This window comes from Orussus abietinus, unplaced genomic scaffold, assembly GCF_000612105.2.
Source record: "Orussus abietinus isolate OABI.00-Male unplaced genomic scaffold, Oabi_2.0 scaffold13, whole genome shotgun sequence".
Lineage (NCBI taxonomy): Eukaryota > Metazoa > Arthropoda > Insecta > Hymenoptera > Orussidae > Orussus > Orussus abietinus.
In genome coordinates this window covers 108,246-132,489 of record NW_019394887.1, presented here as the reverse complement: position 1 = coordinate 132,489, position 24,244 = coordinate 108,246, and the positions used below count along the sequence as shown (strand labels likewise).

Sequence of the window (24,244 nt, the reverse complement as noted above, 5' to 3'; positions counted from 1 at the left end):
GTCCAGAGTTTCTGAATCTGTGAATAGGTTTTTTTTTTTTTTTTTTTGTAAAATATGGCATGCGATAAAAATAAAAGGATCCGATTGCTAGAAGGAGTAAAATTGGAACCTCCAACAAAGAAATACAAAGTTCAATCTGGAATGCAAGGTGAACAAAAATTGTTCTCGTCTGTGAACAAACAAAATGTTTTGGTTTCATCCAACAAAGATTATAGAAATTCAATGACATTGAAGGAAAGTTATGTTTCTCTTATAGAAAAGATTAGACCTACGAATCCGGAAGAGTATATCGGTCAAAAACATATTCTCAGTCTCCACAGCGTTTTGTATCAATTAATCCGGCATAAAGAACTTCCAAGTATGATCTTATGGGGACCTCCTGGTTGTGGTAAAGTATGTATAATATACTTTTTAACATTTCCTGTTAACGTTAAATGAAAACTTTGTGATTCTGTTATAAGAAATATTTTCATTTGGTAATATGAAATTTATTTTATAAATTCAGATACAATGTGTACCATAAAGAATCATTTAAAGGGATATGCCTCGCAACAAATATAATTCATATTTAACATTATTTAATTATGTTGCAGACAACGTTAGCTAAGATAATAGCATGCACATGTAAAAAATCATCCAATAACATGGTACACATGGTAGAACTCTTGGCAACAACATCAGGTATCATTGATATTAAAACAGTGGTTGCATCTGCTATAAAGGAATCTAAGCTTGGTTATAAAACAATCGTACTTATGGATGAAATTCATAGATTTAACAAACTCCAGCAAGATGTTTTCCTGCCTCATGTCGAAGCTGGTACATTCACTTTAATCGGTACTACCACCGAAAACCCATCTTATAGTTTAAACTCCACTTTGATCAGTCGATGTCGTCTGTTTGTTTTGAAGAAGCTATCGACGACTGATTCAATCTCGATACTTGAGCGAGCTGTAAAGTCCACAAAGGGAAAAATATTAACAACATTAGAAGATTTAAATTGCAACTCCGTGGCAGCACCTGCATTCACCGTGGATGAGGAAACAATAAAGTGGTTAGCTGTAACATGTGACGGAGATATTCGTGTTGCATTAAGCAGTTTAAACTGGGCAATACAATCAAAAGTATTTAATAGAAATGCAGTTTTGTCTAAAAATCAACTATATCCAATAGAAGTTAAAGACCTCAAGGAAGGCCTTCAAGAAGTACATGTATTTAATGATAAAGAAAACAATTTATATTATGACATGATTTCTGCATTGCACAAGTGCATACGAGCAAACAAGGCAAACGCAGCACTTTACTGGTTAGCAAGAATTATGGCAGATGGACACGATCCTGTATACATTGCAAAACGCCTAGTTAGGATATCCAGTGAAGAAGTAGGCCTGGCAGACATCGATGCATTAGGTATTCCGTTTTTTCTATTTATCCTCTACAACAAATAATTACTACCATGATATAACCAAGGAAAATCTAACTTCCATTATCGGATGGTGTACAATTAAAAAATTGGATTATTCCCTTATTGTGTAGCAATTTCACGATACGAATTTTGTTATTTTAAAATAAGTGATTTGTTTATAGGAATTGCAGTACATACAATGCATGGATGCCAAATGTTAGGAATGCCAGAATGTGACATTCTTTTGGCCCAATGTGTTGTCTACCTAGCACGAGCTCCGAAATCACGTTTAATTCCTAACGCTTTGGAAATCGCTCATAAAGTCATACTGAATCACAATGGATTGCATCCACCTGTGCCGTTACACATGCGATGCAAACCAAGAGATGCGCAATTAATGTCAGTAATTGGTAAGTAAATGATTTTTAATATATTATCCATGCACTCTTTATACCATTTTCATTGATATAATTCTGCATTTTTCCTAGAAACTGCCAAAGAAAATTCATTAAAAGAAGAGAACCTGAATCAAAACTGTTTGCCACCTGAATTAAAGAATACAAATTTCTTCAAAGAAGAAAGCCTGGATGCTGAATAGTTAATTTATTTTTAATCATTCTATCTTTTCTGTTTATTTTATAAATTACTCAAGCCACGATATTTGACATGTAATTATAAGAATAAACGTTACATTGTTGGAAAAAAGGATAATCTTTTAGTGCTATCCGCTATATCCTATACCAATCTGAAAGTATTCAAGGTTACTTTTCGCTTATAGTAATAACACCTCAATGAAAGTCTTTTTAAAAGCCTCACCTCCCTGATTTGAATAAAAAACCATACATCAATGACTCATATTGCAATAAATTTATCTGAAAGCAGACGAATAATGGAAGTCAGCTCTAATCAGCTGGTTACACACTCATCGACTGATGACATCACCGAGGCATTATCATGGTTCAAATCCTCGTTCCTTCATTTTCCCGCGGTTGAAATGATCAGTTAAAAAAAAAACTGATAAACATCATACACTTTCCTAAATAAGGTCTATCAAAATATCCCGATGTCCATTACAGACCGTCCCCACTTTTATTTCGCGTAGTTTGTAAGCAATAACATTCAAGCTCTTTAAAATTCCTACTTGTAACCGGCAACAGACGACATTAAAGTATCATGGCGCACTATTCAAACTCAATTCCACATTTCCGCGCTGTAGCTGAATTTGAAGTAAGAAAGATAGCGGTAATAACACGTCGATAGTCGCAAAGGAATTCTATTTTGAATCTTTCGTTGGGAATTTTCTCGAGAGGATTATTTACTCATTTGTATTTGTAAATTAACTTGGTGTTAAGAATCTGAGAAATCTTCCGCCATTTTAACGCGCGCGTCGCCATGACACTTTTCGGTCGGGTTGGTTCGCGTCGTCGTTTCTACGTTTTCCCACGAATTAAATGGCCTTCCCGCGAAAAAGAGCGCGTTGCATCTACGTCAGACATGGGGGATGTTAAGGAGAAAATCGGAATAGAACGCAACAGGGTGTAAAGTGTGCACTCTCATTAGACTTCGAAACGAAGAACGTGTTCGATTTTATTCGTCGGAAAATGTGCGGAAGATTCTGACAAACGTATTTACGTGCACGCCTTTTGAATTTTGGTTAGGAATAACTGCTAATTAATGGGAAAATAAGGCCTTTTTGGGCTGAATTATATTTGAAGCAATTAGAAGAATCACGACTGAATTCTCACGCTTCAGAGAAGCAAACTGAGGATTACTGAATTTTATATACCCGATATTTATTAGTGACGACACAATGAGTGTACAGACTACGATACCTTTTAGTATTAGAAAGAAATGCTCCTTTTATGGAGTCAAGGAGAATACTCCCAAGCAGGACTTTACAAATGCCACTCTTAAAGGCGTTCCAAGTGTTAGATATACTCCGACTGTGAAGAAATTGATGACTCTAAGTAGTAGCGAGTCCGAAACTGATTCCGATATTGAGAATTCCACTCTGGAAGAAAACTCGAGGAGTGTTAAGAAAATGATCGTTGGAACGCCGAGGCGAACACGGAAGGCAAGCAATTCGGATGGTAAGGGTTCTCAACAATTTTTTAATAGTTGGGACGATTTGTTCTTTTAGGTTGCTTTAGAGTATGTATGTGAAAGTAATGAAATTCCTTAAATTTTGCAGATGAACATGGGTCTACGCCTCCAAAACTAAAGAAAGAAGAAAAGGATTCGGCTCCTGTTACACCATCAACGCTTTTCAATCGCCTTAATTTGTTAGCATCACCAGAAAGCAGCGAGAGAAAGGCTCCTAAAAGATTATTCTCCTCGGATAAGTATCGTTCTGCTAGAAAAGCTTTACATAGTTCAACCCCAGAAAGTTTACCGGGAAGAGAATCGGAATTGGCTCAATTGCGTAAGTTTATAGATGAGCATTTGAAAAATGAAACTTCTGGATCCCTTTACATTTCTGGGCCACCTGGTACTGGAAAAACTGCATGTTTATCGAAAACCATGCTCCTACCAGAATTTAAAACAGCTATTAAAACAATTTACGTTAACTGCACTGCTATGAAGACAGCTGCCACTATTTATGGTAAAATCATACAAGAACTCGGCTTCCCAGCACTAAAGTCAGGAAAAAACAGTAAAGCGGTAATAGAGAAATATCTGGCATCTAATCATAAGATGTTACTACTCGTACTTGACGAAATAGATCAATTGGACAGCAAGAAACAATCGGTGCTCTACTCAATATTTGAGTGGCCCTCAAAGCCAAATTCAAAGTTGATTTTAATTGGCATTGCCAATGCTCTGGATCTTACGTATAGAACATTGCCAAGGTTACATGGACGATGTGAATTAAAACCAAAATTGATGAATTTCACGCCCTATTCCAAACAAGACATAATCAACATTATATCCGAAAGACTTAAAGAAGCCGGGGTGGCTGACGTGTTCACCAGTACCGCAATGCAACTTTTAGCAGCAAAGGTAGCTGCTGTTTCCGGAGACATCAGAAGAGCTTTAGATGTAAGCAGAAGAGTCGTCGAACTTGCAGAGGACCACAAAATGATACAAGTTCTGCAGCCTACTAACGATAATGGTGAGGTCACTGAATTGTTTACATCTTCATTAAAAAATTTAAATTACAGTTAATTTACCAATTACGGTGATTGTCTTTGATGCTAAAAACTACTTTGTTGGCGTTTACAGAGTCAAACACAGGTAGTCCCAAAAAGCAACAACCACCGCTAATGGAAGCTTCGGTTGGCTTAAAGGAAGTCATGACAGTATTAAATGGGGTCTATGGTGGTTCTCAAAACGTTGACACGGTTGAAAGTACATTTCCTCTACAGCAAAAGTTGCTGTTGTGTTCTCTTATGCTCATCCTCAACAAAAGTCACTGTAAAGATGTTACCGTTGGCAAGGTAATTATATGGAATTCACTAAGATTTAGTAATTCAAAAATGTCTAAAATGTACTTTAACATATTTATTTTCGTTTATTTAGTTGCACGAAGTATATAAAAAAGTCTGCCAAAAGCGCAATATACATACTGTGGATATCTCCGAGTTCGTGAGCTTGTGTTCCCTTATTGAGACCAGGGGAGTGTTACGACTGATTAAGAAAAAAGATGCTCGGCTTTACAAAATTCAACTTCAGTGGGACCAGGATGAAATGGAAGCTGCTTTGCAAAATAAAGTTATGATGGCTGAAATCATAAATGACGTCAGTTGTTTGTAACAAAACTTGAATATTTTATAGTATTTAGTGAAAAATCTACAGTATTCGTTAAATTATTGATTTGTATACATGAATTAATTTAATTTTGTCCATTGTGTCTATTTGACATGATGTCTACAAAATTCATTGACAATGGAGCATTACCACTTGCCAGTGTTAACATGTATCATATACTGCTTCAACACTGTAACTTATGTAATTCATTTTGTTGGAATGTATGTTGCCTGTTTCCCGTTATACGTAAAAAATAAATTTTCAGAAACATTACCTCGAACTTCATCCAGTTTTTTAATTTTTAGTTCAGATAATGACAGAATAAGTTTAATGAACTACTTAAAAAAAAAAAAAAAGAAAGAAAGAAAAATTCGGAAGTCAAATCTCAGACTTCCTGAACTTTTTTTTAATGTTCCGTTTTACCTGTCCTATTGTACCCCTTTCCAAGTTAGGCTGGTTGCGGTGGGAGGCGGCGCTTTGCAGCGCCTATTTTGGCCGCAGTACCCAACTTTAAACCATATATATCTAGACCTCGCATTGGACCTCCCACTCCCAGATTTTCAGTAAGTAAAATGGCTTTAACCAGCTTTAACTGGGGATGAGTCGTCGGCATACGTGGTCCTGTGGTATTCGAGTTTACCCCTTCCACTGCTATGCGAGGTCTAGATATACATGGTCTAAGAGAACGATGCGCAGAACTCATGGGGAATAATCCCCAGACGTCGGGGCGTTTCGCCATCTGCCGGAGTCGGGCCGCAGCTCTTGTTCCGCGCACCCCGCAGCAGTCGAGAGACCTTGTCGGGCGGCGAGCGGGCGCTAGTTCGGCGCTAGTTCGGCGCTAGTGTTCCCGTCCGTGTCAAGTCCGAGGGTGGCCGAGCGTTCTCCCGAGTGCCTTGCGAGTGTCAGGCCGTTCCCCGTTTTCCTCCCAGTGCCGGGATCAGTCGGAATCAGTCGGAACGCAAACGTCCCTTTGGAGTCAGTGCGATATAATTAGGGAAAACTAACCTAACACCCGCCCGCCGTTTCGTTCTAACGAGAGCAAAACGTAGGGATATAACCCGAAAGCGCGAACCTTAAAGCAATAATGACCGACAAGAAAGGTAACTATCACGCACGCTAATTACGCGCCTCGACTAGAGATTTAATCGGTCCCGTGCCCGCCTCTCCCTCTCTCTTTCTCTCTCTCTCTCTCTCTCTCCCGGTCTCTCCCTCGGGGATCTCCGTGCTCTTGAAGGATGAGGGAGCGAGAGAGAGGGGCCGAGGCCTCTCTCGAGAGCGAGCGAGAGGGAGAGGGACGCGCGGCATCGCCACTTGTCGCTCCTTCGAGACCCTCGGAGAGGAGCCCGTCGGAAGCGGGGCTCAAGGCGAGATTTCGCGTCCTCGTCGACGGCCGTCGCGGCGAGCGGGCCGGGGAGGGGGGGCCGTCCGCGAGCTTTTCCCACCCGGGCTGACGGATTAATCAATACTACCGCGCGCGCCTCTTCCGTCTGGGAAATACAAAATGGCTTCCACGGTCGAGGGTCCTTCCTGCCTTCCCCCGGGGCCCTTTCCTGCCTCCCGAGCTCTCCGGATCTGAACGTTTTCTGCCGATTTTCGGCCTTTTCTCGCGAGAGGCGCGGCCCTCCCCTCCTACGAGGAAATCACTACTTTTCAAGGGCACCCTCTCGCTCTTCTCGACATTTGGTTATCCGGAGATTCTCGCGATTCTCGCGATTCGATTCGCAGGCTGGAACGAACTCTTCCGCGTGGGTCGATCCCGCCTTTGTATGTCGCTCTTCCACTTACGGAGTGATGCGTTCTCGCTTTTAACATTCGGATGATTCTTCTTGATTCTCAGGGTACGAGGATCCTTGGGCTGGGGGGAAAATCTCGAACAAATCTAAACTTGTTTCACGTGATTTGTCGAATGTCGTTTAAGAAGTCAGGAGAGTTTTTATCGTACGCTCTTCTCTTCTCAAGTCCAAGTAATTCTTTTTGTTCCTTCGAATCTCCAGATTCATGCCTTGCCAGCATAAAGATCGACCCAAGAGAACCTTTGAACTAGTTATGTCAGAGTTTATCAATAGCTATGCAACTTTTAGGAAAAACAACTTACAATTTTTGCGATTGAATCCTGAATGATTGCTTTTTGCTTCTTTGCAACTAGCGATACTCAGTTCTCGTCTTAACCTACAATGTGGTCTATTTAACATCTAGGATGAATATCGATTCCTTTATAATATCTTGCAAGAGTGAACAGTGGTTTCCGAGATCCAATTAATTATAATCCAATCCAGTTATCACGAATCATTTGCTAGTGGATTAAGCGTTCATACTCTGTCGTTTCTTTGAAAAGAACCCCTAAGCCATCGCATACAAGTGGTCCTTCTCCGTTCTGAATCGTTCTTTGAATTCTCATCCGTTGAATGTAACGATTCCTTCGAAGTGGAATCCTAACTTAGCGTTACCATCGATCGAAGCTCTTCCGTCTTGAAGTATCGATCCAGTCACGCGTAATCCCAGAATGAGTCGGTGGATACATTTACATTCTGTTATCAAAATACTTGACCCCGTTCGATCTGCATGGCTTTCTTTCCAACAAGAGGTCCACGAACGTACTCTGGAAGCCATTGGGTCGCAGAAAGCCTCGGTTTCCCTCGTGTAACTCGGTGAAAAGAAGTCCGCTTCTCGGATGATCGTCCTGTAAGTACGGTTATAAGACGTGGAGCGGCGTCGAGGAATGTCGAGAGATGTCGAGGGAGGCACTTAGTACTTAAGTTATAACGTAAAAGACTTAGCCGATAAGGGGTTCGGAATGGGAGTCGGCGCAGGACAAGGTAGAAATCGGACGTGTGCCGAGGCGTCGAGGTTCGGTCCTCTACAGTTCCGGCCATCGATGTGTTTTTCCAGCGGAGACCGTCGCAAAGACGATTATACGATCCAAGTCCGTAGGTGGAGCTTCGGAGACCAGCGAGCGTGCAGCCCAAGCCACGTATCTAACCTCACCTTCTCTATATATTACCTTAACACTCACTACGTGTGTTTATATATATACATATATAAATATAATGAACCGCAAAAAAAATATATATTACATATGCACACGTATATACCCGAGTAAAACGGTCATGCCAGAGTGTGGATTGCGTATATACGTGTGTACATGCAAAGTTATAGACTCGCCGTGCGCCTCCCGATTCAAAAAGTGCCAATTGCAACGATTGACAGGACGCGGCGGGATTGAGGTTAGGTCTCTCAGAGTACGCCTGACGTGGAGTTTGTTTCTTGTTTTTCTTAGTGGTTTAACTATCCGGGTAATACAACCGAGAACGAGGATATTGGTGATTAAATGCTCTGAGAATTCAATTGTTTTTATGCCGAATTGAGTTACAAATAACCGAAAATACATGCCATAAGTAGTACCTAATTTTAAGAAAGAGATTGATTACAATTGTGGAACATGTATATAATTAATGCTATTAAAGGTAATGGATTGCTTTTATAGAAGTTAATTAAAATTAAAATTCTCAAGGTTTTCTGGAAATTGCTTCAATTCTGTAAGGATCTTAAATTTACCATATTCTCGGTTATATTACTCGAACTTAAATTTATCGAGAATTTAAAACCACCAGGAGTAGCTGTCAAACCTAAGGGAATAAGTTCTGGACGCGACCCGAGGTTTCTCCCACTTCTTATTTTCTTTTCTTTTTTTTTTTAAGTTGTCTTCACTTATTATCTTGTTCCTTTTTCCAGGCTCTCGATGCCGATAAAAATCTAATTAGCGAGCAATCGACGAAACGTACCTAGGGGAGTAATGTTCTCGCAAAGAAAAGGGAAACTTTGAATGACCTGTAATTCCTTAATGTAGAGCAAACTAGGAGTGCAACGAGACATTATGTTAGTTCCCCCATGTGTAGGCTCGGGTGAGAAACAGAAAAGAAAAAAAAAAACAGAATAAACGGTGGGAACTATGAAAGCATATTAATCGTTAGGAACAACAGCTCTTTTGGATAATACATCGGCCTTGAGCATTACTTTTCGAATTGGAGACGTCGGCTGCTTATATATCCAAATCAATATGAACGTAAGATATTGATATGGGTGTATTGATATTTCGTACTGAAACCGTGATATACTTTTTGGCTGAATGCTTAATTTGTTACATTTTTTTTTTCTGTGCCACCGAAGCTTCTTGACGAGCCTGCAAGGATTTAAAAACCTAGTCAATGTTACATGCCGATGACTGCAATCAAATAGAAATTTAATGTATTGATATTGTGATACTTAAAGTCTGCGACATTTGCGACTAAAGTTATTGTTTAAAAATTAACCAAAAACGGCATAGATTGAAATGTTGCTTATATAATTAATATTCCATTGTTATCTGGGGGTACATCTAGATTTTTTGTATTAACACACCTTTTTCTCCTTTTATAAAAAAATAAAATCCTTGTGGCTAAGTTCAGAAGTGTCGGATCAGCGGGGTGGACACACGAATGCTGTATCTAAGCTCGGCGTATCTATGATACTTCTACTCGATAGTTAATTCGGTAGCTCACTTTTAACAATAGTTTGCATGCTGCTTGATCTTCTGATTATGGTTGCAAGTTTCACTTAAGTTGATAAGCTGTTACATTGCCACCGAACTCCGATGGAAAATTACTCAAGTGATCGATGACTTCTTAGCTCCAATGATAGAATCGAAACTTGCAGTCAGTACACGCATGATAAGTAGAGTCGAACGATCTCTCGTCTTGTTTACTCTAGAGAATTGTTTTCTGATCTGAAAACTTTGCACTCAGTAACTTGACATTGGTAGTCTATTTGTTACAAGAAAAAAAAAAAAAAAGAGAGAGAAACGTAATATCATCCTTTTTACGAGTACTACAGAGAAAGCTTTATCGAGAGGATGAGAAAGAGAGAGAGAGAATGGAACTATTCAAAGAGTATAGTTGAGAGAAAGAGGATGAGAGCGTGAGAAAAGGCAAAGGAATCGTAAAAGCTATAAAATGAAATTACGTTTGCTGTTGCCATTAGTTTAATTTGTAACTAGTAGACACGATAAACTATAATTTGAGTCGATTTCTAGATCTTCTCTAGTTTGCATGCGAAATACAATGTCGACTCATACCAGCTGCAAGGAATTTCCCATAATAATATGCCTACCCATTGCTTCGTATATAATTCCATCGAAGATTAAGTAATTTCTGTTTAATTCATTGTTTGAAAATCCTTGCAGCGTCGCATGATGCATCCCATTTGTATAGCATGACGAAATGTATCTATAGAGGGAAGTATTTTGCTATTCGATTCGCTTCCCACTGTTGTTTCGTCGTGGCCTCTCCTCAAGACGGGTCATTGACTTTTACAAAATTAGTAACAAATTAATGAAATGTCATTTTACTAAGTAATGAAACAAGATTACCCAAAGAAGATACAGAAATAGAGAGGAGAGGGCCCAAGGAAACGAGAATTCCTTTGAAGCCGCGTGCCTAGGTCATAGGACTAATCGAAAAATGGGTTACTTAAGGAGGAAGGGACTCGAGAATTTCCTACATCCTGTAAACGTTCTTGAATAATTCGCGGTCCAAGATATAAGAATTCCTTCGATACAATGGTTAGTCATCGGGACCGTAGGAACTTCTCGTTGCATCTTGCGATGCATGTGCATGTCTACGAGATTATACATTTTATATACCTTAATGTAATACATGTAATGTTAATAGTGAGCTTAACTAACGAATACACAGCGTCTTCACAAACGAGTTCGCTCGAAAGTTCTCGTAGGAAGTGCAGGAAATTGTCTTCTTCGTGTGAAACACGTGCCAAGCCGGTCTTGAGTTTTCCTCAATAGCAAGTATAATCCCTGAAGGAACGTCGTGACTCGCGATAAAGTGGATGAAGTGCAAAGCGACCAAAGACACGAAGGAGATCGACTGCCTTTCTAGTCTGAACGTTTTGTAAAGCGCGGATGAAAGATATTATCGTTGCCTCTCTACAGTCACGTCACCTGGAGATACATCGTGGCACTCGCTGGCCGCCATTTTGACGCTCGCTGGTAGCCATTTTGACGGCCACGCGACCCTAGCCCACTCTAGCGGCGAGACTCGTGCGCGCTCCAGGGACTCCTGCGGGACCCTCCCTGCCCTTTCACCCACCCCCACCCCCGTAACATCGTATTAGCATTAAATATAATGGTAGACTGATCGGCTAATTAAGACAGACGACTTGTGAATGGACTTTTGCCCCGCGAGATGGAAACGTCGATCGCAGTCATCGCGTAACTGATAGCAGCGCTCGAGTCGCTTGCAGTGATGTCGTGCGCGAAATGTCAGTTCTTTGAGGTTATACGAGTCCGCCGAACAGTCCGTCTTTACTAGGAGGTCAGTTGACGCTATAATCAATCGTTAATTGGATTCGATGATTGTTTGCACCGTGGCACTGACACAATATCATACCTACTACATTGAATTCTGCATCGGTTAAAGGGCCCAGGAGGGGGTTGGAAGGGTTAGGGCGGGTAATCGGCCCCAAGACGGTCTTGAGCCTTTGAGCCCTTAAGCCGATGCCGCGTTCGATAATTATGGACAATTTGGTGTGGGCTGACGTCTATGTTAGAGAGTACGACATGTCCGATCCACTGCTGCTGAGCTTGAGCAAATTACGTACGCAAAGTAGAGCCTCTGAACACAAATCTGTCTCCGACGAAGGACTAATCATCGTCTTTGACTTCAATGTGCACCGATCTTGAAGATTAAATGATGTATCTCATTTACTTTGGAATGGAGGTATTTCTCAGATTGTTATCTTTATGTTCTCTTGAATTTTGTGAAATTAAGTTAAAGCGTGCTCGAAGGCATACCGAAGATCGCTCTTTGATATTTAGCTTCTATATCATAAGATTTGGAGATATGTCATTTATGCAAAATGGATCGAGAGTATGATAAAATACATATATACATTCTTGTTCCGCGATCTCCGTATTGATTCGTTGAAATTGCCATTGGAAAACGGGCACTTTGCGTATTTTTGTTGCTACAGCACGGCATGTAATCTAGATGACAGATAATAGGGCTGGGTGTTTCGCATCGTCTTTTTGAGAATTCCTTCTTGAGCAAACTGCAATCGGAGAGAGAAAGGAAAGTGATCGATTGTGCTTCGTGTGAAAGAAGGTTCTCCTTGCTTTCACCTGGAAAGTGTCATTTTGAGGAAACTTTAAATGGACGTTTAAGTGTGTGCACCATGGCAGAGAGAAAGAGAGAGAAGGGTACAGCCACCGTTGTCCGGTGTTGCCTGGCGATGCAGACCGCCTAGTCCGATTCTAAACTTACTTATATTTACGCAATTACGATGAACTTTCAAATAATGTTTGATACTTTTATTTGTTTGATATTATTGCAGAAAGATTTTGTGGTTTGCTGAATCTTGTCACGACTTTTGAATGTGTGGAACGTGGATATAAAAAAGAAATATATATATATGTATGTATATGTATATGTAGATATGGCAGATATACCTAAGCACATATACACATATATATGTCAATATCTATATATACTCATCGTACCATTGTACTCATTGTATAAATTACACATCTCACTGACCGGATATTATTTTAGTATTTCACGTTGCTGTGTCAATCCGGTTCGAGGGAACTCAGACTCGACGATGATGTCAATGGCAATTTGCTTCTTTCTTTAACAAATCCCTTTAAGAGTCTCTCTGGAAGCCAAAACGGTGTCCCTAATATTCTTCGCTTTATTTTACACACACGCATATATATAAATATATATATATGTTTCCTCATCACACCTCCTATTATTTTAAACGATCTACGTTGAATCTGAGCGTAGAATCCAGTCAAAATTACCCTTAGCATTTTTTATTGTCAGTTGGTGTTACGTACACCATTTTAATGTACACCAAGCCAAGAGAGGGCTCGATTCTGTTTTCAAATCGGTGTGCCGATGCTCTTCGAATCATCTTATCAATGATTGTCACTACTTTCTGCTCTCAGGTCTGACCAGTAGATGGATGTATTTTGGCTTATACTTTGATTGCGTAACGCTACTTGCTTTGAGATCGGTTTTGTATCACATCTTAGTTTTAGAAGTAAAAAGTAGGATGGTGGTACGTGCCTTTGTCTGGGAATAGTTCACCGATACTTCATTTTTGTTAAGCTATCGAAGCCTTTGTGACTTTAAGGAAATAATCCTTTTTATATCGTACAGTCAGTGTTAAAGCGAAATTTTTGCGAAATTAGTTTGAACCTTATCGAATACAAGTGTGTGTGTGTGTATATGACGCGAACTCTACCGAGTTTCTGATTTCTAAGCTATAATCAGACGAAGGACTCGTACGCCGGGCGTTCACGTGTGTATCGAGAGTGGGCTCTTCTCTTTCGTTTCGTTTAAAGAATCCTCAAAAGTAGATCCGCAGAGTTTGACTGCCAAGTCAAGTCAAAAGTAATCAAATATAAATTGTTGAATGAAGAGTCGAGGTACATGAAATCCCTATAATTTCTCGAGGACGCGCGAGCGCACTTTCGAAGCCCGTTTAGCTCCGATCGTTCTTACGAAGTCAGCGATCGAGTCGATATAATTAAGATCTGGAAGCAAAAAGATTATTTCCTCGGTTCTTGCGATCTTCCGTCAAGGTCGATTCGCGGTTAAAATAAAACGGGAAAGCTGAATGGAGCGTTTCTTTTGCACGTAAATGCGATCGGTGTTACAACGAGTACAATTCTCTCTCGGTTATTTCCTTTCACCATTATTTAGTGACTAACATTGTTTGAGCTTTGATTAGTATCTTGACATATATATGTATACACATGAATATGAATGTGTATATATATATTTATATATATATATTAAAAATGAACAAGAAAGACGGTGTATGTCATGTGTAAGATATACTTGGGTGTGGGAGTACCACTCGGTGGCATCGAGACATATCCATTGAATCGAGTCTATCTTACTGTTACAAAGGGATTACAAATTACAGGTTATAAACTATTTGCATGTAACAACTGTTCGATTGAATTCCGAAAATGGAGAGGCTTCTTTTAATCGATAAGTTTTGATGCCGACGTATTGCTTCATCTGTCACCGAAGCAGGGCTGCTTGTCGAGTAAAGTCCACAATGAAGCACTGAATCGAGGATAAAAATAGATTTTCAAAACACGTGTCGTTAAGAACGTGGAAACCTCTTAAGTGTTGAAAATTGAAGAGACGACGAGTTAAATTGGTTATGTCATCTATAACCTAAAATCAATGTGGTTAAACAGTGAAAAAACTAAAATGTGGAGATGTTATTGAGCTAGTTTATTGTTAGTCAGAGAAGTTGTGGTTTACCGTGACGAGTAGAGCCTGACAAAGGGCATGTAGAGCGAAGCGTCAGTCAGTTTGGGCTGTAGTACCATGTACTACCATTGGCTTAGACCTCGAGCACGATGGGTCCTTTTTTTTCTGAAGAGACGTCGTAATCACTTGGTCATGTGTTACAGCGTATCCAGTGGCACCGCATCCACCGACCGGCTTCGTGCCCGCGCCGGCCCAATCTGCCACCTACGGGGGTAAGTTTTTTCGGTACTTTGAGGTTAAGTTGATTGGTTGTCCAAAACAATGTCCAGGCATGAAACGTCCATATTCTTCTGGGTTTCTATGGAAATTTCTGAATGGTTGCACACCGTTTTGAACGATGTCGCATCGAGAGAAACTTATTTAAAATTTGACGACACACTTAATTAGGCTTGCTCCGTATTGCTATTCCCTTTTTTTTGTTACCTTAACTTATCAAAACATCTTATCCCAGTTGCAGGCGCTGCACCTTACGGTGTATTTCCCAATCAGCCACAGCTATATGCAGCGCAAGGACCACCTCCACCAACCTACGATCAGACTCTTACGCATCCTATGGTAATTAGTGTTAAATCGACCATTGCGACGGAGTGACAGATTCTTCTGAATAGTATAATTAAAATATAATTCTAACCAAGCGCGGATGGTTAACAAATTTAAAGTACACTAACAAGAATACTTCTCATAGATGTATCAACCCATGTATGGTCAAGGATATCCTGGCGGATACCTAGCAGGTTACCCCACAGCGTACGGTCCATTGCAGTATTACCCACCTCTGGCTGCTGCTGCGGCCTACTATCCAGCAGCTGCGATGCAGCCTGCACCGGTTAGGCCAACCATTATGGTGCCTGTAAGTTATTTCCAAATATTTATCCAAACCTATGCAACTCAAGTGGCTGATATCTGTGATTTTAGTGTCAACTAAATTTTCTCTCCGAGACTTCGCGCATTACCTTCGTTTTGGCACAGAAGCGCATGAGACACTTGTAGTTTGCCTTTATCTCACTTCATACATTCCGCGTCCATGCGTTTAACTTGTAACTCCGTGGACTTTGACGAGGTTTCGATCGAGGTACGTAACTCAACGATCCTCCTTGCAGAATGCATTCGACGGAGCACGGTTCGACGGAATCTCGCAACCAGTCTTGCCACCACCGCCGCCGCCCGGAGTGGCCGCAAACGCGGCGCAGTTGGCAGCGATGGCAGGCCACAGCGTAGCGCTCTCGCAGAAGAAGGGCTCGTTCCTTGGAGGAGGAACGGAGGGCGGTTACACCTTTTGGTAAACCTGCCGTCCGGGCCGAGAGGAGGACTCTTTTTGCGAACCTTCGGGACTCCATCGACGACGTCGTCCCCGAGGATCCCTGTAGGCAAATTAACGTTTCGTTAGAGATTTTTTTTCTGTCCGTTTTTCTCTTTTTTCCTTTCTATTATCTTCTTCTCCCCCCGTTTTTCATCTTTTCTTCTCCGTTCCCCCCGATCGAGCGCGGTTCTTCGGGCTCGAAGTAACCGCGGATGTACCGCTCGGTCGCATTCGGGACCGATGGCGATTTATTGTTAAATTTTTTTGTTGTTGCTCGCGTGTTCCTCGTGGACCTGCTTCTCGTTCCAGAGAGCCGTTGTACCCCGTCTTCGAGGACGACGGGGGACGTTTCGTCGATGCGCGTTCACGAGGAAATTCGCGGCCCCCTTTCTGGCGTAGATAGTTGACTCTGCCTCGTGATAGGGCTCGAAATTAACCGATAAGACTTTGGAAACTAGGCTTTCCAGTTTCGAAAGCTTTGACTAAGTGAGCGTAAAAACTCGAGGGAACGACACGGCTACGTAACAACGAGAGAGGTCCTCTGAAAGCCGCGGGCTTTGGACGATACCGATATCAACGGCGGAAAAAGATGACCCTAGAAAACTAGGCTGATCGGTGAGTAATGTGGCGATCCGATTGTTTTTCTTCGTTCTCACGAATGGTTAGTTATCCAGGGCCGGTACCACAAAATTTGGAGGTTTTCATGGAAGCCCAGATCTTGGTTTGGAGCTTGATGTTCAAGTAAAGATATGATTAACCCTCCAGGTACACTTGATGAGTCAGACTTCTTCAAATGAAATCAATTTTTGTGAATTTAAATCAGTATTCGGAAGGTTAATTACATAGCAGAGGGAAGCATTTGAATTGAGAAAACAAAATCAAATGAATCGATTCAAGGCGTTTATATAACTTCGATTAGTGTATCGCACTCAAAGTAAAGGGCACATGCGTTGAGCTCTGGGTACGTAAGGAAAAGAAATCGAGTCTGTGAACTCCATTTCTTTTTATTAAGATCGACTGCACTTGATTTAAATCAGTTTTTGGTCCGACTGCAACTTTGTTCCGATCCGAGGTTCAGTTTATGTTTCCACATTCTATCTCCGATAGTTACATCCTTAAAATGACAGAACGATGGTGAGCATGCTGTTAAAAATAGTATGAATGTTTTTTTGCATTAACGAGTCTTCTAATAACCATTGTACTTCTATTTACTGTTAGGAGAGGTCTTTGACATTGACAAAACGAGAAGAATGTCGAACGAGTTACTCTTTGGGTGATCCGATTGGCTGCTCCGATTTAAAGAAAGTTCCTCTTCTAAGCCACTGTTCGTTTCGATCTGTTATTTTAATTGATATGAATAAACTGATTTAAATCATGTTTGCCCTGCTTGAGCCTATGGTTTATCCTTATTAGGGTGAAGTCTACTTCTCTCTTTGATCTCTGCAACGCCGATATAACAATCCACCTAAACAGCCTTTCCGGTAAACGGTGGATCTTTGGTGCCAAATTGTTATTCGGTGTGGACCATGCCTCGATGAACCACTGTTTCACTTACAACTCCAAGAGAACTCATTTACTTGATTTATGTAAATGAATTAAATTTGAGTCCTTGATCACTCTGTCGACTCCTTAGATATTGTACCTTCTCTTCTTTTCGACGTGATTCATCTTGGCTCGGTTAATGGTGTAGTCATTATCAATCAATAGCGAGGTGCCTCCGCATCGAGCGAACTCTCCTTCGTCGAGCGAGATAGATTCTGATTCGAACGGTTACCATAATATTAGCTAGAAAACGCAAGATTGAGTTTAGACGACAGATTAGGCGATAGACGCGGCGAGCATGCGAAAATGATGGCTCGAGGGAGCACGAACAGAGTTGCTCGAACCTCCTACAGTACAAATCGGTACACGTAAAGCCTGGGTTATGCTTCCATCATAACCTTAACCTTAATTTAATCGTTTATTTTAAGGAACTCACAGAGAGCAATTATGCTTTCCTTATCTTAACCTTAACCTTTAGTATAAATGTTTCTAATGAATCTCTTACAATGAACAATTAAGTTTAAGCCAGGTTAGGTTACGACTGGGGCATAAACGAGACTTATTGACCACGAGAATGGCTCGTTCAACCTTGTTTACGTTGCGAAAAGTTTGCGAAAGATTCGTGTCGATTATTAAGTCGGAGCGACACGACGAAGTTGGAGGTTTTCCTTTCCGCTACGTCGAACCTTTCACGAGGAGTGTGTTCAAGAAAAAGGCGAGGTTAAGTTAGGTTAGGAAGAAGTGGAAGAAGCCGAAGCTGAAGTCGTGATTCTCAACACCGGATACGGACTATCCTAACCTCTGACGCGATCGATCCAATTCCCCCGATGGTGGTCTTTGATCGACTCGCGTGGACACGCGCCGTAACGCGATATTAAATTAAGCAATCGCGTCGTGGAGATGACGCCTCGATCGACGATTAGTTTTGTAGGCAATTTAGGAGACGGAGACTCAATCCCTTTTAAGAAACTTTCTCTGCTAATTGTCGCCACTACGACCATGCAGGTCTTTATTGATCGGTCTTTCTGCATCTTGGATTTCTCTTCCTTCTATACGATTTTTCCTTCTTCATGTCGTTTCCTCCGTTACTTTCCGTAACTTTTCACCGTCCGATGCGTGTAAATTGTCCTTTGGCAATCGGAGACCCCTGTGCGATTTCCGTTCAGCCCCGATACGAGAAAAGAGTCTAGACCACAGGGTCTGGATTCTTGCCGAATGCCAAAAAGTTGGAAACCAGTAACTCGGGAGGCTCGACGAGTCGATTTAATACACCTTCCGTGGGTTTTCTCCCACGTCTTCACCGTCGAGGAAATAAACTATTTTTCGCGATAAGAGATATTAAATGCGCTCCTTAGAGAGAAGAAAGTGAGACAGAGAGAAAGAGAGAAACGCGAGATACGTTGATATTTATATTTATTGCTATTATTATTATTTAAGACATTTATTTGCAGATTTGTATTTTTTAAAGGAGAATCTCAATCCAAGAAAGATATACACACAGGCACACAATAAAAGCGTGAGAGAATTAGAGCGAGAGAGTGAGAGAGAGAGAGAACGAGAGTAAACGATGGAGACGAACGCGTACATTTTGACCGACAATTTGTAAACCGTGAAAACGAGTGATTCGAAGATTTTATATCATGAAGAAGGGTGCAATAAACAGTGAGAGTCTATTGTAACAATAAAAGTGAAACGATATTAAAACATGTAAAGTGAGAATTTGTTACTACATTTGTCGGAGCGAGAGACGATGGAAAAGAAGAGGAGTACCGGGTGTACCAGTCTCAATAAACACCATTGATCATGCAATTCTTTTCCCTCGTTATACTTCTCACCAGATACTTCTCGCATAATCAAGAACACTTAGAAAATTATTTTTACGGTTTCTAACATGAACAAAACTGTTGGAAGAGAGAAATCGAGGCAAGCAAATGATTTATTTTTAAAATAGTTGTTCTTTTTTTATTCCGTATTTAAGCGGAAAATAAAAAACGTTTCCCCCGAAGTATGGAATAAATCGATACTTCATTTTGCATGTATAAGAAATGTTTCTTATGCTAAATATATGGAGTACATTATTTTTGTTCTACCACGTGAATATCCGTAAATTATTTACATATGAAGGTGCAGATAACAAATATTAATATGTACACTTTTATGGTTATTGTGGAAAAAGAGTTCAATAATTAAAATTGTGACGAGCCACCAGTTTGAAAGAAAAATTTTGTAATACATTATCTACAAGGATCTTCGACTATGTATCATCCTAGGTGGGTTAATGGTCGAACTTTCTACTTGCAAGAACTTTCTTCATGTTGCTCTCCAAAGACGGTAGGAGTCCGCAATAATTGTCAACGCACTTTGTAGCACATCTTTCAAAGTCGTCCACATATGTATTAACTTCATTTTGTGCAGGACTCGATCCCATCTTATCTCGTATGTTGTCGTTGCATTCCATTATGCAACGTTGTAATCGATTCTACGGAATGTAATTTAAAATGAATTTTACAGATCGGCACAATAATGTAAATCATGTCGTGACAATCTTTGATTTATGTTTTTACCAACCTGTGTCCTTTCAAATTCTGCTTGCATATATTCGTGTGCTTGATTTAAAGACGTACTGCAATTATCCACACAGGAGCGTACTTTTTGAGAGCTGTAAGTTTCATTATCGCAGCATTTTGCGGCACATCTATGCATGTCGCCCTAAACAGATAAGCGTTTCGCTGTAGTCTAAAATTTTATCCATGAATCGATGGTACGTAATAATGTTTACTTGTGACATAATTACTCTGTAAAAATGAATTGTTCAATAGTAGAACTATGAAATGAATCTTACATTGGCTTAAAGAACATCTGCAATAGCAATAACGTAAACTATTGGTTAAACGGTGAAGGAATGTAAGCAAAAGCGAAATATAACCTAAATAACCTCGCAACTTTACCTGCATCTTCCTCAGATATGTCTTGTCAAGATCTTCGACTATTCGCGCCATGTTATCTTCTACACGTTTTCTTTGTTCTTCGACCATTTTGATTGAATAACAAGACTGTTTATGAAAAATCGATCGATGGAATTATCAGAAATTAATACAAATGTGTACAAATGCGAGCAAAGCATGTAACGCCGGCTCACGGCGCATACAGTGCGTTTGCGCGAGTTCATCCCTTTATTCCTCCAGCCAATCAGGGCCTCTTATTTCCGAAAGAACTTCGCACGATATCCAATAGTGGCGCTACTGACGCCTACAATTTTGGGCAGGAAAAAGCGCGCCAACTTTAAATCTCCGAAAATTCAGTGCAGTTACGAAACACGGACACAAAATGTTAGCAAAGTTATTGCCGGGTCTCTAACGAAATTCCGGTAAAGATAAGAGCGAATGAAAACTTTAAACTCTGTGTTACCAGTGTACACAAAACACAGTTGTTTTCAGAGCGAGGTGCCGAAGCCCTATCGAGATCGAGTTAAATGTCATCCCATCGGGGAAGGATTCGATTCACTTGGATTCCTACGGAGGATCGACGTGTTTTACCACGTAGAAGACCTGAAACAGGAAAAGGAACGGGGGAAACGAGAATTCGAATAATTGGCGATGATAAGAGCTCGCAAAGTGGCGCCGAGACGGGGCACGATATCCTCCGGTTTGTAAATTAGCGTAGTTATGCCGGCTCGGCTTCTCTCCCTTCTCTCCCTCTCGCTTTCCTCCCCGGAAAATCAATGATCCGTGCAAACGACGTAGCTCGTTCGTTACTTCTCCTTCGGTCCGCTCACCGCTGAGATCGACTTCGTTAACCTGTTGAATTCAATTTAATTCGACCATCAGGTGGTTGGCTCTGTGTCCCGGTTGCCCCGGGTGCCCCAAAACGCGATCACGAGCGCTTGACAGTGAGTAGACGCTTCGCGAAGCTTTTTCTAACACTTTCAAATACATAACATCTAGAAGTATTTTATTTCACTCCTCTATACGTTTCCTTGGGCGTTTTCCATTTTCTGCTGACACAGTCCGAGGGCTCGTAAATGAGTTTTATCTGTTGTACATAACCTCTTCTGACGTTCCTTTTGTTAGGGCCAGGTGTTGGTAGTTTGTCATCTGACCGATGATTTGCTGTATTTTCCAAGGATCTGGTACCTCTCCGCTGTGTGGTTTTTTTTCACATTTCACTTGTCAGACCCTTCTACTCGGCGGTATTCGGACTGGTGGAATGCGGTATCTATATGACTTTGTTATTTCAGACGTAGTTTAGAAAGTGATCTGTTTTTTATCCATCTGAGCCTCGATAGCCTGGCACTGTTGCGTAAAAACTGGGGGGCTGGTTGAATGTTTACTCGAGTCAGGATTGTCAGGGATCTCGTTGGATGCAACTGCCAACACGATTCGACGTATTGTAAAAAGGTGCAGAGAGTATTGGTTACTGATAGATTTTAGTGCACTGAATCAGGTAGAAAGTATAGTCGATTCCTTTGAAATCTCTTATTGCTTTCTGCCAGTCTTATGTGTTCTTTTCATTTTCATTGTTGAATGTTTTCTTTATTTCAATAATTCTTAGCATGCTCCGCTAGAACTGTAGTAACAATTGAATAACTACGAAAAAATTTAATATGACCACAAATTATGAATACGAGTACCAGATATGCGAAGGTACGTTTTCCTTCTCTTTATTTATGTTCGTTGTGTCTTGTTTCTTTGCATACATTGCGAAATACCGTTTGTTTTCAAGATTGCAGATTTTGTTTTCTACTTTTATTTTACTTCTTTTATATGAGCAAATGAAATGAAAAGTATTGATAATTGAAATAAGAAAAATTAATTCCTCTTTGTTGTTTCTGTGCAGACATGGATCAAATAGGAGAGCCATCACAGAATAAAAACCTGGAAGGTTTTGGCTACCTTTTAACAGCAACGGAAGTGTTTGGAGTATTACTTATAATATTGGTAATTGTATGGACAACCTGTTACCGAGATGGTTTCGCATGGAGCTCTTATCCAAAGCAGCAGTTCAACTGGCATCCATTATTAATGACAATTGGATTGGTTTTCCTTTATGCTAATGGTATGTCCAAGCAATATCTTTTTCATAAAAATGGAAAGAGTAAATAAATTATTATACAATTTACCTATCAAAGTAAGAGATATAAATTCTTTAAAAAAAAAAAACTATTAGAATTTTCTAACTAACAGTTACGATGTTCCTAATTTTAATTTCTTTTTACAGCAATGTTGATATACAGATCACAGCGGACCGTCAGGAAACGGCGTTTGAAGTTACTTCATGCAGGAATGATGATTTTTTCTTTGCTACTGACCATTATTGCTTTAGTCGCAGTATTTGACAGTCACAATTTAAACAAGCCTGAGCCGATCCCCAACATGTACTCTCTACATAGCTGGGTGGGATTGACGAGTGTTATTCTTTTCTGCTGTCAGGTAAATATATTTGCAGATATTTAATGCGTTATTAATAGAAATGAAAGTAATATCCTTCTGTAAATTAGTTTTCACAATTAAGCTGATAAATGCATTCTAATTTTCACAACTCGTAGTGGGTAGCCGGCTGCGTGTCTTTTCTGTATCCTGGAATCCAGTCACAATTGCGAGCTGTATACATGCCGGTGCATGTTTATTTTGGCACTGCGGGATTCATTGGTGTTATCGCTTCGTGTCTCCTAGGACTTAACGAGAAGGCGATATTTGCTGTTTCGTTCGTATCATTGAATGCAATACAGTTGCAAAATCATGAAGTAGCATAAGGAGCTTTCACTTCCGTATAAAAGTAACATTTCATTGTCATGTTAGCCAGTACCACACGTAATACTACATTTGACTCATTTTAAGTGCGGCAATATTGCATAATTGAGTTACAACAATTTCCGTAAGGATCATTAGTATTACTATCGGCTAACTTCACAATGAAATATGAGATTAGAATCTAGGAAACACTCATAGATTGGGAGCTTATTATGAAACTTCATATGCAAAATATTGGCAAAAGAACAAAATTTTATAACCTAATTTTTTCCCTCTTATGTAGAAATTACTCCGACTTCCCACCGGAAGGAATTCTTGTAAATGTCATTGGAGTAGTTCTCATCGTCTTCGGCGGCCTTACAGTGTATCTGTCATCGCAGCATCGATATAAACGTTTACCGAGGCCTGAAGATGACATCCTTCTGACTGGTGCAAGTGACTGAAAAATGCAGTTATCATTGTCAACAACGCACTCAGCATTTTACAAAATGTAATATACTCGATGTAATATTTTCAATCCTCAAAGGTAATGTGCGAATTTTTATCCGAATTTAGTCGTGAGCTTCGATCGTTTAATTTTCACGTGCTTGTCAAAACGACTGCAAGCTTATTTAATTTCAATTATTCGAACCAACTTTAACAATCTCAATATTTTGCTACGCTCTGTACAGCAATAACCACATATCCCTTCCGGTTCACTGGTACGATAATAACAAATCAGGTATATCTATTTTTACTTGTATCGTGAACAATTTTTTAACATAATTTTTAACCATTTCCAAAGTATTTCATGTTCTTGTCAATCATGATGCTTCTAAGTAATGATAAGGTACCTGACTCTACTGACCAATATTCTACATGAAAGTATAAATCTGTCTTCAATTCTATGTGTTTACGATGAAAGTATAGAATACATTGTGAAGAATAATGCACAATAATTTATATTAATAACGTACTGGCGCACAAGTCTCGGTAAACGTGTGTACATTCCTAACTATGGTGCTAAATGCAATGATATGTATACGCGAAGTACGAATATTTAAGGTTGTGAATTTTCATATTGTTTTAAAATATATATCCCATATCGCTCTTAGCAATTTTACGTTGCGTTATCTTCGAGTTAATGTCTCAGTGCAAATAAATAATATATGTATGTTAA

General features: G+C 40.1%; 5 protein-coding genes across 16 annotated transcripts; 4 read left to right on the top strand and 1 right to left on the bottom strand.

Annotated features, from left to right (window-relative positions):
- The first annotated feature begins 34 nt into the window (after positions 1 to 34).
- LOC105697988 (ATPase WRNIP1) lies at positions 35 to 2,214 on the top strand. Of its 4 annotated transcripts, XM_012421802.2 has the most exons (6): positions 35 to 393; positions 594 to 681; positions 773 to 819; positions 912 to 1,410; positions 1,588 to 1,815; positions 1,894 to 2,214. In XM_012421802.2, the coding sequence occupies exons 1-6, from the start codon at positions 55 to 57 to the stop codon at positions 2,001 to 2,003; spliced, it is 1,311 nt and encodes a 436-aa protein (XP_012277225.1). In that variant the 5' UTR covers positions 35 to 54; the 3' UTR covers positions 2,004 to 2,214. The 4 variants fall into 4 exon arrangements, with proteins under 4 accessions (XP_012277225.1, XP_012277215.1, XP_012277234.1 ...); XM_012421792.2 differs by having other exon boundaries at positions 35 to 148; positions 257 to 393; positions 594 to 1,410; XM_012421811.2 differs by lacking the exons at positions 594 to 681; positions 773 to 819.
- A 600-nt stretch (positions 2,215 to 2,814) lies between these two features.
- LOC105698848 (cell division control protein 6 homolog) lies at positions 2,815 to 5,437 on the top strand. Its single transcript, XM_012423454.1, has 4 exons — positions 2,815 to 3,495; positions 3,597 to 4,517; positions 4,628 to 4,842; positions 4,925 to 5,437. Exons 1-4 carry the CDS (start codon positions 3,216 to 3,218, stop codon positions 5,156 to 5,158), a joined length of 1,650 nt encoding a protein of 549 aa, XP_012278877.1. The 5' UTR covers positions 2,815 to 3,215; the 3' UTR covers positions 5,159 to 5,437.
- A 538-nt stretch (positions 5,438 to 5,975) lies between these two features.
- LOC105697043 (DAZ-associated protein 2-like) lies at positions 5,976 to 19,054 on the top strand. Its single transcript, XM_012420003.2, has 5 exons — positions 5,976 to 6,252; positions 14,637 to 14,705; positions 14,945 to 15,048; positions 15,179 to 15,343; positions 15,594 to 19,054. The coding sequence occupies exons 1-5, from the start codon at positions 6,237 to 6,239 to the stop codon at positions 15,774 to 15,776; spliced, it is 537 nt and encodes a 178-aa protein (XP_012275426.1). The 5' UTR covers positions 5,976 to 6,236; the 3' UTR covers positions 15,777 to 19,054.
- Positions 18,764 to 20,481, bottom strand: LOC105697047 (protein FAM136A). Of its 2 annotated transcripts, XM_012420024.2 has the most exons (4): positions 20,284 to 20,424; positions 20,115 to 20,130; positions 19,904 to 20,044; positions 18,764 to 19,814 (listed from the first exon to the last, which is right to left on the bottom strand). In XM_012420024.2, exons 2-4 carry the CDS (start codon positions 20,121 to 20,123, stop codon positions 19,611 to 19,613), a joined length of 354 nt encoding a protein of 117 aa, XP_012275447.1. In that variant the 5' UTR covers positions 20,124 to 20,130; positions 20,284 to 20,424; the 3' UTR covers positions 18,764 to 19,610. The 2 variants fall into 2 exon arrangements, with proteins under 2 accessions (XP_012275447.1, XP_012275440.1); XM_012420017.2 differs by lacking the exon at positions 20,115 to 20,130 and having other exon boundaries at positions 20,284 to 20,481.
- A 350-nt stretch (positions 20,482 to 20,831) lies between these two features.
- LOC105696989 (cytochrome b reductase 1) lies at positions 20,832 to 24,244 on the top strand. 8 transcript variants are annotated; one of them, XM_012419924.2, is made up of 6 exons: positions 21,561 to 21,732; positions 21,887 to 21,978; positions 22,172 to 22,390; positions 22,553 to 22,764; positions 22,881 to 23,038; positions 23,369 to 24,244. In XM_012419924.2, the coding sequence occupies exons 2-6, from the start codon at positions 21,939 to 21,941 to the stop codon at positions 23,526 to 23,528; spliced, it is 789 nt and encodes a 262-aa protein (XP_012275347.1). In that variant the 5' UTR covers positions 21,561 to 21,732; positions 21,887 to 21,938; the 3' UTR covers positions 23,529 to 24,244. The 8 variants fall into 8 exon arrangements, with proteins under 8 accessions (XP_023289189.1, XP_012275357.1, XP_012275366.1 ...); XM_012419928.2 differs by lacking the exon at positions 21,561 to 21,732 and adding an exon at positions 21,755 to 21,778; XM_023433421.1 differs by lacking the exons at positions 21,561 to 21,732; positions 21,887 to 21,978 and adding an exon at positions 20,832 to 20,980 and having other exon boundaries at positions 23,369 to 24,185.